Source organism: Bidens hawaiensis, unplaced genomic scaffold (genome assembly GCF_021521415.1).
Source record: "Bidens hawaiensis isolate Kalapana, Puna unplaced genomic scaffold, B.hawaiensis_p1.1 tig00000780_1, whole genome shotgun sequence".
Taxonomy (NCBI): domain Eukaryota; kingdom Viridiplantae; phylum Streptophyta; class Magnoliopsida; order Asterales; family Asteraceae; genus Bidens; species Bidens hawaiensis.
In genome coordinates, this window is record NW_027491045.1 from 5,552,534 (window position 1) to 5,566,916 (window position 14,383).

The 14,383-nt window shown below is 36.7% G+C and overlaps 1 protein-coding gene across 2 annotated transcripts; it reads left to right on the forward strand.

Moving 5' to 3' along the window:
- The first annotated feature begins 601 nt into the window (after positions 1-601).
- LOC143539174 (uncharacterized) lies at positions 602-9,751 on the forward strand. 2 transcript variants are annotated; one of them, XM_077032572.1, is made up of 24 exons: positions 602-732; positions 2,402-2,525; positions 2,602-2,664; positions 2,837-2,938; positions 3,027-3,198; positions 3,316-3,414; positions 4,301-4,444; positions 4,573-4,612; positions 4,718-4,775; positions 4,862-4,944; positions 5,797-5,895; positions 6,001-6,235; positions 6,467-6,537; positions 7,251-7,356; positions 7,458-7,600; positions 7,687-7,845; positions 7,920-8,023; positions 8,100-8,275; positions 8,394-8,583; positions 8,671-8,770; positions 8,843-9,011; positions 9,113-9,195; positions 9,304-9,380; positions 9,443-9,751. In XM_077032572.1, exons 1-24 carry the CDS (start codon positions 685-687, stop codon positions 9,612-9,614), a joined length of 2,817 nt encoding a protein of 938 aa, XP_076888687.1. In that variant the 5' UTR covers positions 602-684; the 3' UTR covers positions 9,615-9,751. The 2 variants fall into 2 exon arrangements, with proteins under 2 accessions (XP_076888687.1, XP_076888691.1); XM_077032576.1 differs by lacking the exon at positions 602-732 and having other exon boundaries at positions 2,420-2,525; positions 2,602-2,660.
- Positions 9,752-14,383: the final 4,632 nt, after the last annotated feature.

A 14,383-nucleotide genomic window follows, 5' to 3' on the forward strand; every position in this document is an offset into this window, starting at 1 on the left:
CGATAACCGATTACGGTCTCTAACCAAGCTTTAAATGAAAAATCCCTAAACTATGTAACCGATTCAGTTTGGTTATTAACCGGCTAACCAATAATAACCCTATTGAAATTACCTTATTAACAATAACCATTAGAGGCGGGGATAAAACCCTGTTCCGATATAACCCGCGCCTACAAACTAGGCTTCAGTTTCTCAGAGAAACCGTACTCTTACCCGACCAAACCCGAAACCGTTCCTACCCAACCCAGTTTTTGACTTTGTTGCTCAAAACTGGAACAGGTTCTTGAAAAAACTTGGTTTTCTCATAACCTTTATTCTTATAGCTGGTTTATTTCTATGTCAAAATCTCTAACTGATTCCTAACAAGTAACAACCAATTAGTTACCGGTTTTTCCTATACTGGTTTTAACCGACATTTCGGTTTAATTAACCGGTTACGATTAGCACTAATTAACTAAGTAACTAACTAGATCCACGAAATAAGCTTATTGGGCCTCGTATAGTCTTCGAGTCGTCTTCCTGAGTCTCCGTCTCGTAACCGACGACTGACCCTCACTCACTTCATATTCATATTCATATTCATATTTAGGGCATAATAATAATAATAATAATAATAATAATAACAAGCTTCAATTCAATTCAATTCCGTAGCTAATAGTTTCAATCTAGGGCTCCAATTTCTTCATGATCCGTTTCCTGCCGTTAATTCACCTGCTGCTACTGCTGTTACTGGTAACTTAAACACTCAATTCTATCTATATACATATTAATTATTACGTAAATTATTCAATTCGAACTCAAATTATGATGATCGATGATCTCGAGGAGGTTTAAGTATTGTGTTTCATTTGTGCATTTTGAAATTGAGCATTAGAAATACTGAATTTCAACTCTATACAACGTATATGCAGTATAACATGTGATATTAGTATAATTACATATATGTAGTGGTGTTGTATACTGCATATATGTAGTGGTATTGTATTACTCGCTACATTTATTATTATTATTTAATTTGAAGTGAAATTCATGTGTTATGATGATCGATGCTCTCGAGGAGGTTTTGAATATCGTGTTTCATTTGTGCATTTTGAAATTGAGTATTAGAATTACTGAATTTCAACTATATACAACATATATGCAGTATAACATGTGTGCTATTAAGTATAATTACATATATGTACTAGTATTATATACTGTATGTATATATGTAGTGGTGTTGTTTTACTCGCTACGTTTATTATTGAATTCGATGTGAAATTCATTTGTTATGATTGATGCTCTCGAGGAGGTTTTGAATATCGTGTTTCATTTGTGCATTTTGAAATTGAATATTAGAAATACTGAATTTCAACCTGGCACTTGATTTGGATTCTTCTCGTATTAATCGCGAGGGAACTAGAGAACTATATATACAACATGTGATATTAGTATTAGTGTATTACATATATGTAGTAGTATATAGTGCATATATGCAGTATATACTTATTTTGCGGGGGTTTTAAACTTGTTTTATACTGGTTCCGGGCCATTTTCTGATGTTTCAAATCGGTTTGCTCAGAATTTGCAAAATTTTGCTGAAATTTTCAGGATTTGGATTCATTTTATTAATGTTTGATGTATTAAGTAATGTATTAACTGGTAGGGACAGGATCATGAGAGAGATCATTTTTCGTGAGAGAATTAGACAACTCTATACCTAACATGTTCGCAGCATATCCACTATGTATGTGATATTAATGTTACACATATATATATATATATATATATGCAGTAGTATATACTGCATGTATATAGTAGTAAAGGGTGAGCCTTGGGCCTAGGCGGGAGGCGCTTAAAAAGTGCGGGGAGCGATAAACAAGGCGCATAGCATAAACGTACCCTTTTTTGGGGGGTTTTAAACATGTTTTAGGCTTGTTTAGGGCTGTTTAGGCTGGTTCCGGGCCATTTCATGATGTTTCAGACCAGCTTTCTCGGAATTTGCAAAAGTTTGCTGAAAATTTTAGGATTTGGCCGGAATCTGACAAAAAACTGACCAGGCGCTTTCCTTGCGCCTTGCCTGAAGGCCTATGCATGCACCCGAAGGGCTTTTGATAACATAGGTATATACTGCTAACTGTATATGATATATGTAATATATACTGCACATATATGTATTGCATATATGTAGTAAGGAGTTCTCTAGTTCTCTCATAATCCTTCCCCTTAACTAGTACGTGTTATAAGCAGAAAATCATCTTGACAATCACTCATTTTGTTTTTATCGTCATAATGGCTGGTTGGCTGTAATACCTCATATGCCATTTTGGCATTTTTAAATCCATAGATTGAATATTGTTATGTAATTCGATGTAGTGATTGAGACAATATTGATAATATCGTTGTGTAACCTTTGTACTAGTTAATAGCAGGCGGGTCACATGGATCTCCTCCCGGGACCCGTAAAACTGAGAGATCATCGGTATTTTCATTGTTTAATCTCAAAGAGAAGAGCAAGTTCTGGAGTGAATCTGTCATACGAAGTGGTATGCATGCGTCTACTGATAGTTATGTTTTTCGATACCTTCTGAATATTTAATTTTATCTGAATCATACATCTAGATTTTGATGATTTGAAGACTGCAACAGTTGAAGAATCTAGTGTTCTTAATTACACCAAGGCAGGTACTCATTATCTTTCTTTCTTTACTATTGGGATTCCTTTTTTTATTGTAAAGATACCATGAATAATAATTAATCATCAATCTAAAGTGTCGTATCTTTTAAATTTGCATTGTATTACATTTCATTTTGTTATTATGCAAGAAAAAAACATGACGTTCTTCCTTTATTTCAGGGAATATTGCCAATTATCTACAGCTTTTAGAAGTTGAACATATGTATCTTCCAGTCCCAGTAAATTTCATCTTCATAGGCTTTGAAGGGAGTGGGAACCAAGGTATATTATAGTGTTCAAGTTTATCTTCAATTTCATATATAAAGTTGGGTGCTTATGATATATTTTTGTGATATGATTATTGACACAGCCTTTAAGCTACGTACTGAAGAACTTGAGCGATGGTTCACGAAAATTGATCATATATTTGAACATACTAGGATTCCACAAATGGAAGAAGTTCTTGCTCCATTCTACAAAAACAGGATAGATAGAAGTCATCATCAGCATCATTTTCCACTTGTCAGTCACCTCAATTACAAGTAATGTTTTTATTCATTTTTCTCTTGTTTTTTTGTTTACATGTGTAGGGTTGATTGCGTCTTTTGTTATTTACTAATTTGCCCTCTGGGAATGCACGTTCTTGTTTATTCATGCAGCTTCTCTGTTCATGCTATCCAAATGAGTGAGAAAGTCAATTCTCTTTTTGAGCATGCTATTGGTGTACTCTCTCGTAAGGATGATGTTAATCATACAAGGTAGGTGCCACATTCTACATATACTGGTTTATAAATCTATATTATGTGTTTTAAAACACTATATGTAAATAACAAATCAAATGAGTGCAAATTATCGGTGGTTACATATTAGACTTTTCAAGTTAGCCTTGAAAACTTTACATTACTCTTTAGTTCTAAATAGTTCTACCAACTTGGTTAATACATTGGTTAGGAGTTTTGGCTTGAAGTTCTTATCTGCACAACTGTATAACTGTGTATATTTGTTTGTATATTATATATAAAAGTTTTCTGCGCCTGCACTGAATTTGCATCCATATTTTATACTTGATAAACAATTAGCCATCCAACTTACAAGATAGGCAACAATTACAGATATCATCAGCTTATGCCAAAAATAGTGTCTAATTATCTATAATTGTACAATTATACCGAATACTTCATAGAGGCCAAAATACAACAATATCCTAAAATGTTAGCATTAAATTCCAGTATTCTATATATATAACACTGTGCCATGAAGACACTAAGATCAGAGGTTTATGTGTAATCTTATTTATATCCTCTACTCGTATGCATTTTAGCTTATCGAGTCCCAATTACCATGAATACGTTTAACATTAGGTTCATAGTTTTGTTGGAAGCTTTTCTTTTTTTCATGCAGCATTTGGATTCTTTTTGCTTTGCACTTGGTTTACTTTAGTTTTTATGTTCTTGTTTTATAGTTGAATTATGACTCAATGCTCTAAGTAGTGAACTCGAATTCTATAGATGTACTCTCAACATATTTAAGTTCTTTTCTATGGTCTTTAGATAAGTTGAAGTATTTTTGTTTTGCACAGTAATTTATAACATATGAAAACGTTGCACCATCAAATTCAAAATAAACTCTTTTTTCTCTTTGAAGGGAGGATGGTCTTTGGCAAGTGGATGTGGATATGATGGATATTCTCTTCACCAGTCTTGTGGAATATCTTGACCTAGAAAATGCGTATAGTATTTTCATATTGAATCCTAAGAAAGATGCAAAGAGAGGTAAATATGGCTACAGGTGCGTATTTGGTTAGTTAGTTTTCTTATTTGTTCTTCCTTTCTTTTTAGTAGCTTTATTTAAGAATGATGTTTTTAAAATATACCTTTGTGCAAACATGTTATTGATGCTTTAAAAAAATCTTACAGGAGAGGATTGTCAAATAGTGAAATAAATTTTCTTAAGGAGGTGCTTTCAATTACCCTTGTACCTTAAATTGTTTTAAGATATGTTTGATAAGTTCTAATTTCTAGCTAAAGAACTAGCAAGTGACCCTGATATTTTTGCATGCAGAATAAGGGTTTACAAGACAAAATTCTTCAGTCAGGAAGTATACCAGAAAATGCTCTTGGTGTGTAGCAATTTATATTATTTGTTTTGAAAATATAAATGTAGACCAATATTGCCTAAATTTATGTATAATTGTGTATATGGCAGCTATGGACAAAATCAAGAGGCCCTTGTATGAGAAGCATCCAATGGCAAAATTTTCCTGGACAGTTACAGAAGAAACCGACACGGTCAGTTTTCACATTTGTCACTAACAAAGGCTGAAATTTAAACCTGATGTAAGTACAACAGTCAACCCTGTGTTTGTACCTTTAAACCTGTCTGCAAATGTTTGAAAACCTCAAAAGCAGTTATGCGAGCAAGCACTGTTTTGTAAAGTTTTTGTAATCCATTCACACTTTATTAAAGGCTAAAGTGGTTAGCAAACTCTTTTTTCATTGTTGTATACCTTCTAAAAGAAAAGAATAACATAAAAGTAGGCTTGCAAATGGACTGAACGAACACAAAAGGGACATGTTTGTGTTCGTTCTTTAACTTTAAGCAAGCAAACGATTGAAAATGAATAATTAAACAAACGTTTTCGTTCATTGAGAAAGTTAGCTTGTACGTGTTCATTTTTGTTTGTTTGTTAATAGTATAAATGGACCGTTCACAAACATAAACGAAGGGTTCACGAACATAAACAAATGCACAACTGAACATAGATGGACAAACATAACTGAGCGAATACGAATTAAAATTACATGTGAGCATCAATCTGTCAGGCCTAAAAAATAATTAAACTAGACTAAACTGTAGCGCGTCTAAAAAGTTTAAAAGAATCATATAAACAAACTTAAACGCACGCAAACGGATAAACATAAATGAACGTAAACGAATGGACATAAATAAGCGTAAATGAACAAACATAAACAAACGTTCACAAACAAACGAACGAGATGTGTTCATGTTCGTTCGTTTATTAACCAAACGAACCTAAACTCACTATCTGCTGAACAGTTCACTGAACGTTTGGTTCGTTTACATTCCTAAATAAAAGCAAAGTTTTGTAATTGAGTTTTATTTTATTTTTTACAATTCAGATAGAATGGTATCATAGTTGCCTAAATGCTTTGAACAATGTCGAGAGTCTATACCAAAAGAAAGACGTGGCCGATATCATTCAATCAAAAGTTATCCAGGTTTGTCATTTATATCGTAAATACACAATCTTTATACGGGGCACGTTATCTGAAAATCATTAATTACTGCAAGCTAATTTTGTACTATGTGTGTTTTGTTTAAAGTTGTTAAACGGGAAAAACGAGGACATGAAGCTTCGCTTAAAAGAGAATTTGAAATCTGGTGATTTGAACGGGCTTCATGCAGACTGTCTTACAGATACATGGATCGGAAGAGACAGATGGGCTTTTATCGATCTAAGTGCGGGTCCTTTCTCCTGGGGACCCGCTGTTGGTGGCGAAGGTGTGCGTACAGAACTCACATTACCTAATGTGGAAAAAACCATTGGCGCAATTGCAGGTACCAAATTACGACCTTACTGTAGCTACGCTTTGTCATTTTATCATTTTGCTGACATGTCAACGACCTTTGATCTATAGAAGTGCTGAGTAATATATTTATCTTACATGGTCCAAGATCATGAGTTCATAACATTTGTACTTCATTTGCTGATATCATTTTGTTCAAAAACGGATGAACACCTTCATGACGTTTTATTTATCATTTTTGCGATTTTCTTGTGGATTTCAGAAATTTCAGAAGAAGAGGCTGAAGATCACTTGCAAGATGCGATTCAGGAGAAGTTTGCTTCATTTGGGGATGTATGCATCTAACCCTCAATCTTATGTTATTTATGATATACTTAGGTCTGTACAGGAACCAAACATTTAATGACCATTGATGAGTCGTTTGGCGGGAAGCTTGTTTATGTTTGTTTATTTAATAAGCAAACTAACATGAATACATGTCCTGTTCATTCATTTAAAATCGCTTATGTTTGTTAGTTTATGTTTGTTCTTTTATGTTCATTAATGTACTCATTTAATCTTTTAAGGCCCATTACTATCTAGTCTAGTTGAATATCTTTCTAGGTCCAACACATTGATGTTCACATTTTCTTTTAATTGGTTTTAGCTCAGTTATGTTCGTTCTTCTATGTATAGTTATATTCGTTCATTCACGTTCGTGAACCGTTCATTATCCTGTTAACGAACGCACAAACACACTCATTTTCTTAACATACCAACATGAACAAGAAACACATCGTTCATTTAAAGTTAAACGAACGAACATGTGCATGAACATGTTTTGTTCGGTTCATTTACAGGCCTAGATACACTTGATTTTGGATACATTAGTTTATGTTCAACATCTACTTAATTTTGTATGTTTATACAAACTAGTTACATGGATAAGAATAAATATGTTTTGAATATAGAAGTGCATAGATTCGTGGCTGAATGTTATTTTAGTTGAATAAAGTTTCTTTTAAGATTATTATCAGCCTAACAGAAACTTCTCTTGAATTTTCTAGAAAGATCATCAAGCCATAGATATCCTTTTAGCAGAGATAGACATATACGAGTTATTTTCTTTCAAACATTGTTGGGGAAGAAGGGTAAAGCTCTCTCTTTGTGAAGGTATTCTACATAACGTGACCTATTTTTACACTTTACGTATGCTCATAGTTATTCTTTTGTTAGTATCTTATTCCATATACTCATTGAAAGTTTTAATGTAGAGCTTGATGAGAGAATGCATGACTTAAAAACGGAACTTCAGTCATTTGAAAACGACGATTCTGAAGAAAGCCATAAACAAAAGGCGATAGATGCTTTAAAACGAATGGAAAGCTGGAATTTGTTCAGTGATATTTCTTATGAGGTATGCTTGGTTACACATAATATTTGTGTCCTAAGTTTTTTATTTAATAGAATATCATATATGTATCCTATGTTTTTTATTTTCAGGATAGCCACAATTACATGGTTGCACGTGACACTTTTCTTGCACATATGGGCGCAACATTATGGGGTTCCATGAGACACATAATATCACCTTCTCTTGCTGACGGGGCGTTCCATCATTATGAGAAAATATCCTTCCAGTTATTTTTCATTACACAGGAGGTGAGTTTATTTTCATAGAACGAAAACATGATACTGCATACAAATTAATCTATAATTTTGTTTTTGAAATGCAGAAAGTCAGGAATATCAAGTCTTTGCCTGTGGATATAAATGCTATCACAGAAGGACTTTCTTCTTTACTGTTACCTTCTCAGAAACCGATGTTCAGTCAACACATGTATGCTCATATTCATCGTATATGTGTTATATATGTATATGCATATACGTGTATGTGATATATGTATGATTTGTAGGTTACCACTTTCAGAAGATCCTGCATTGGCAATGGCGTTTTCTGTAGCTAGAAGAGCCTCTGCTGTACCTATGTTGCTTGTTAATGGAACATTCAGGAGAAACGTTCGTTCGTATCTTGATTCTTCTATTTTACAACATCAGTTGCAGAGGCTAAGTGATCATGGTTCTCTTAAAGGTTCTCATTCTGTTAATATTTATTAGACGTCTTTAACTTCTGTCACAGAAACTTCTAAACTCCATTTGTAAATTTACAATAATTAAGCAATCCTTTTTTTCTTTTTTATTTATTGTAGGGTCACATGCCCATGGTAGGTCTACATTAGAAGTTCCAATTTTCTGGTTCATACACGGGGAGCCATTATTAGTGGACAAACATTATCAGGCAAAGGCACTCTCAGATATGGTTATTGTTGTCCAATCCAAGTTGTCATCATGGGAAAGCCATCTACAATGCAATGGCCAATCTCTGTTGTGGAACTTGAGGTCGATTTCTCGCAACCATCTTATAAGTTTTTACGGACATTAATTTAATTACCAATCCTATATTTTGAGTATTTGCAATATTTTCAGGAGGCCAATACAAGCTGCAGTGGCTGCCGTTTCCGAACATATTGCTGGCTTGCTTCCACTTCATCTTGTTTATAGCCAAGCTCATGAATCTGCAATCGAGGTATTATCCGATATGTTGACCTCTAAAATCAGTTTTAAAATTTTGCAATAATTTATGTTTGTTACATTTCAGGACTGGGTATGGTCGGTTGGATGCAACCCGTTTTCAGTCACTTCTCAAGGGTGGCATATTTCACAGTTTCAGTTGGATTCAATTGCACGCAGCTATATGCTTACAACTCTTGAGGAGACTATACAGCGAGTCAACTCAGCAATCAACCGATTAAAGATGGAACGCACATGTATCCTTTTCTGCTGATAATTTCACTAATTGAATATATAAACGATTAAATAACTGAAACCAAAAGCTTTTGAGGTTTTATGCTTCTTAACAAAATGCTAGCTGAACAAAGTTTTAAGGCCTTTCGGATGCACGAACGACATTTGGTGGATAAATATAACTATGTTGTTAACCGTTGGAAAAGAGTAAGTCTTTATATCTTATAAAGTTCTATCTATATATTATATAAGTTATAACATTGCTCTTTTAATTTGTGATAATTAAACAATATGCATTTATATATTATTCTTCAGATTTTAACAATTGCGGGAGAACTACGTTTTGTGGATGCGTTAAGACTTTTAACCAGTCTGGAAGATGCTTCCAAAGGGTTAGTCATTTCACATTAATATTATTTATTTGAACATAATGTTGATATATTATATGTTGTAGTTTTGTGGAGTACGTGAACACTACAGTAACCGGCATGCACCAAATTCACTGCACCAAGCAGAGGAAAGTGAAAGTCGAGTTTGACTTGACCACGATTCCTGCATTCTTGGTTGTCCTATTTGTTCTATGGTTCGTGTTAAAGCCGAGACGGCCCAAGGCTAAGATTAACTGAGTTTACATTTTAGGTAATCCTCCTTTATTTAGTTTCGACTATACTTGTTACTTTAGTAAATTTTTGATACTTTATTTAATTGTTTAGATGATATAAAAAGGCCTTTGTTCACAAGTAACTTATATTTATGTTTTTTTTTTAACAATAATAACCGGCTATTGAATGTTGTTTTCAAAATAGTTTGTGACATGTATGTTTACATGAAATTATGAAATTTCTCCAGTATCGATTTACTTTAAGAAATGGATTGATTTGGGTAACATTTGTTTGCGTAATGAGTTCATTTGAGTTATCTCAAGTTACGCAATGGGTAAAAGATAAGTGATTCGTATGAACCATGCTAATTAAGATAAGTGATTCGATCTTGAATTTTTGGTCCAGATTATCTTAAAAATCAGTACGGTACTGAAAATGCTCGGTTCGGTACCAGTAACGGTATAGTCCTGACCCCTGACCCTGATTTTCTTAAAAACCTGGTACAGTGCAAAAAGATATTGAATGTGTTGGTTTAATCACAACATTGAAAGACTCTATTCTCTTAAATTTTAAAAGTGCTCTAAAACTGTTCTCAAATCACTACATGACGGCGAAATAACACAACGAAAAACGATACCACTTGGCTATGAAGAACTCACGAAGACTCATGCGACGACGATGAAACAACAAATAACGAAGGTGACGATTAAACCAAAATATGTTATTTTCTTTGTTGTCTTGTAGTGTTTTTCTAAACTAGAACTTGCTTTTGGGAACAAAAAAAATAATAAAAAGGGTAAATATGAAACTATAATATTAGTTACCTAAAATGTAATAATAACTATAAACAGTATTTTACGTATTATGTTAAAAGTCCATCATGTATCTAGCTAGAAAGCCCAAGGCTCAGTTTGGGTTATAATTAGGGTTTGTTACTTGTATATATAGGTGTACTATTTAGTTGTTTATCATCAATAAAAATAAACACCATTTCTTTACATGGTATCAGAACTACGGCTCTCGATCCAAACCCTAGCCGCCATTTAGTCTGAACCGAACCAGCCGGCCCTAGATCTGAAACAAACCCGTCTACCTTCTGTCCAGGTCTCGTAATCTTTTTTTCGAGACACCGTTGACCGTCACCACCCCTGCCATAATCATCAGTAACCCCCGATTTGAAAACCCTAAAAATTCACCGCCGATCCGCCGCCGCACACGCCTTTACGCGCCTCCCGATCTCCGCCGTTGCCGCCGCGTGACAGTGCGTGACCCCACCTCCGGCCACCGGATTTCTTCCAGGTTCTTTTTTATTACTTCTCCGACCTTCCTGTGTTGTTAGTTTTTCGATCCGGCAACTTTCTGTTTTCCATTTTGGTTCGGGTGCTTGTATCCGTTTGGTTAGGTAACTATCAGATCCAATGAGAGATAAAAAGACTTCAGAAAATCATATTGCTCCAGGTATTATTAATTATTCAGCTGTTCTTCGCATTCCGGTCAAACTTGATTCGAGTAATTGGGGTTCATGGAGCCTCTTTGTTCGGAAGGGTCTTACAAGTGTAGGCAAAGAAGACCATCTCACTACACGACCCGCTGATCCAATCTCCCGAGAATGGCTCATTGATGATAGCGGAATACATATGGCATTGTGGAATGCAATGGAGCCACAAATACTCACCATTACCCAGAATTTCCCCACCGTAAAAGATATGTGGGAACACCTTTCCTCATCATTTTCTGATAAGGAATCTCTATCTCAAGCATACTCGGTGGTCCAGTCCTACATCAGGGCTGAACAAGGAGACTCTTCTTTTACTAATTACTTTACCCGGTTTTCAACAATCCGAGATGAACTTCGCTCCATGTTTCCACCCACTACCGATTTGAAGGTCCAGGAGGAGCGAAATGCTAAGATGGATGTCATCACATTCTTTGCCGGTATATCACCTAAGTACTCAAGTGCTCGCTCTTTATTGTTCAGTAACCCTGCTGCCACCTCTTATGTTGCATCAATGTACCATCTACTACGTGAGATGTATGGTCCTAATGAAACTCACACTTCTACTGATACATCCGCTATGTATACGTCCACTGGTAAGAGTATTGGCCGAAGCTCTCATCAAACTCACAAAAGGGGAATCGGACGAGTTATTGGTCTTATCTGTCACACGAAATGGGATTGTCCTAATCGTCCTCATGGAAGTCAGCCACCTCCTAGACCAAGGCTCGCATGGCTACTAGCGGCGAGGCTTCTGATCCAAAAGCAACCCCAGCCTACACGTTTAGCGAAGAAGATTATTGCCGACTCCAGCATCTGGCTTCTCAGACAACTCCCCCTGCTCCAAGCACCAATGCTACCAATTCAGGTACGTTTCCTAGTCTCTCCTCATCTTGGGTTATCGATTCTGGAGCGACTCATCACATGATTGGGAACTCGGGTATCCTTTCCAACCTCCATAAAGTTTCCCACCAACCAGTACGCCTCGCTGACGGTTCCTCATGTCCTGTCCTTGGCGTTGGATCCATCAATAATTCCACAAACCTAAACCTTTCATCTGTTTTGTTTGTCCCTAAATTTCCCGACAGCCTCTATTCGGTTAGCCAACTTACAAAACAAAATAATTGTTCGGCTAAATTTTACCCTACTCACTGTATTTTTCAGGAACTAGGGACGAACCGTCTGATTGGCACAGGTTTTGAATCAGGAGGTCTCTACCGCTTATATTTTCCGTCACAACCTACAACAAATATATGTGATTCAAGAATCAAGGAGGAGCACTGTAGGTTGGGACACCCCTCTATAGCGGTTTTGAAGCAAATGAGACCAGATTTATCTTTTTCGTCTTTTAATTTTCATTGTGAGTCGTGTCAACTTGGTAAACATACCAGGCGTCCCTATCCCCCTAGAGTGTCTAATCGAGTCTGTTTTCCTTTTGAACTTTTGCATTATGATGTATGGGGCCCTTGCCCTACGAAGTCTACTTTGGGTTTTGAGTACTTTATTACCTTTATTGATGATTATTCTCGTGCCACTTGGGTTTATTTGTTAAAATCTCATAGTGAGGTGTTTTCCACCTTTTGTGAATTTAATGTTTATGTCAATAATCAATTTAATACATCAATTAAGACTTTACGATCCGATAATGCAAAAGAGTATTTTTCCACAAACTTCTCTTCGTACTTAAAATCCCACGGAATTATTCACGAATCCTCGTGTGCATATACGTCGCAACAAAATGGTGTTTCTTAACGCAAAAATCGACACCTACTGGATGTTGCTCGCACACTCATGTTCCAGTCCCATGTTCCTCACAGATTCTGGGGGGACGCCGTTCTTACTGCCTCTTATCTGATTAACCGCATGCCCACACCTGTCCTTCATGGTAAAACACCATTCTCGATCCTGTTTCCTAATGGCACTCCTTTTCCACTCGCACCTAAAGTTTTTGGTTGTGTTGCCTATGTTCATGACCACCGTCCGAAAGTTACTAAACTCGATCCTAGAGCAATTCGTTGTGTCTTTGTTGGTTATTCTCGAGTTCACAAGGGGTATCGGTGCTACAGTCCTTCACTTCATCGATACTTTACCTGTGCCGACGTCATTTTTGATGAGTCATGTCCTTACTTTCTTACGCAGCCCACTCCCGTTGCTGAGCCATTCCCAGACCTTGATCTACCCGCGTCTACACTTATTCCCACTCTTCCTATACCGAGTATACCATCTGATCCTCCGGTCTCCACTGCTTCTGATTCTCCCACCATAGATCCATCGACCGGATCTCCACCTTTACTTTTTACATACAGTCGGCGAAGGCAGAACCAGACATTAGACTCTCCTGATTCTCAACCATCCTCTGCTTCGCTACCTTCTGGCCCGTCCGTCTCTTTACCTACTCCACCTGCCCCCACCACTCCCGAACCCACTACCACCACCACTTCTCAATATGACCCTCCCGGTGCCCCCTTTCCTGATATACCTATCGCCTTACGCAAAGAACCACGACACTGCACCCGTTACCCTATTCAGGACTATGTTGGCTACTCTCACTTATCTCCTGAGGCTCATGCCTACTCCACTACCATTGACTCCTACCCGATTCCCAAGAATGTCACAACAGCTCTCGCTCACCCAGGATGGCGACAGGCTATGGAAGAGGAACTTGGGGCCCTCAGATCTAATCATACATGGGATCTTGTGACGCTTCCTGTGGGGAAGCGTATTGTTGGTTGTCGTTGGGTGTTCACTGTTAAGCTACACCCGGATGGTTCGTTACATCGGTTGAGGCGAGGTTGGTCGCTAAGGGGTATTCTCAGGCATATGGCATTGACTATGAAGAAACTTTCTCCCCGGTTGCTAAAATGTCATCTGTTCGTATCTGTATTGCCTTAGCTGCCATTAATCATTGGCCTCCATCAGCTAGATATCAAGAACGCCTTTCTTAATGGTGTTCTTGAGGAGGAGGTTTATATGGAGCAGCCACCGGGTTTTATCATCGAGGAGGAGGCCTCGAAAGTTTGCAGGTTACGACGTTCTCTGTATGGTCTTAAACAGTCTCCCAGGGCATGGTTTGGTCGATTTTCTAATGTTCTGGAACAATTTGGGATGACTCGTAGTGCTTATGATCACTCTGTTTTCTTTAGACACCAAAGAGGCAAACGGATTATTGTTGTTGTTTATGTGGATGATATCATAATCACGGGTGATGATGCAGTTGAGATTACCGAACTCAAACAGTTTCTTCAGACTCAGTTTCAGGTCAGTGACTTAGGTCGACTGAAGTACTTTTTGGGCATAG

Bases quoted from the DNA above. Each gene is read 5' to 3' on its own strand.
- LOC143539174 (XM_077032572.1), top strand. From the start codon at position 685: ATGATCCGTTTCCTGCCGTTAATTCACCTGCTGCTACTGCTGTTACTG. The intron at 2,665-2,836 runs GTACTCATTATC...CCTTTATTTCAG, and splicing joins TCTTAATTACACCAAGGCAG to GGAATATTGCCAATTATCTA. The intron at 8,584-8,670 runs GTCGATTTCTCG...CAATATTTTCAG, and splicing joins TCTCTGTTGTGGAACTTGAG to GAGGCCAATACAAGCTGCAG.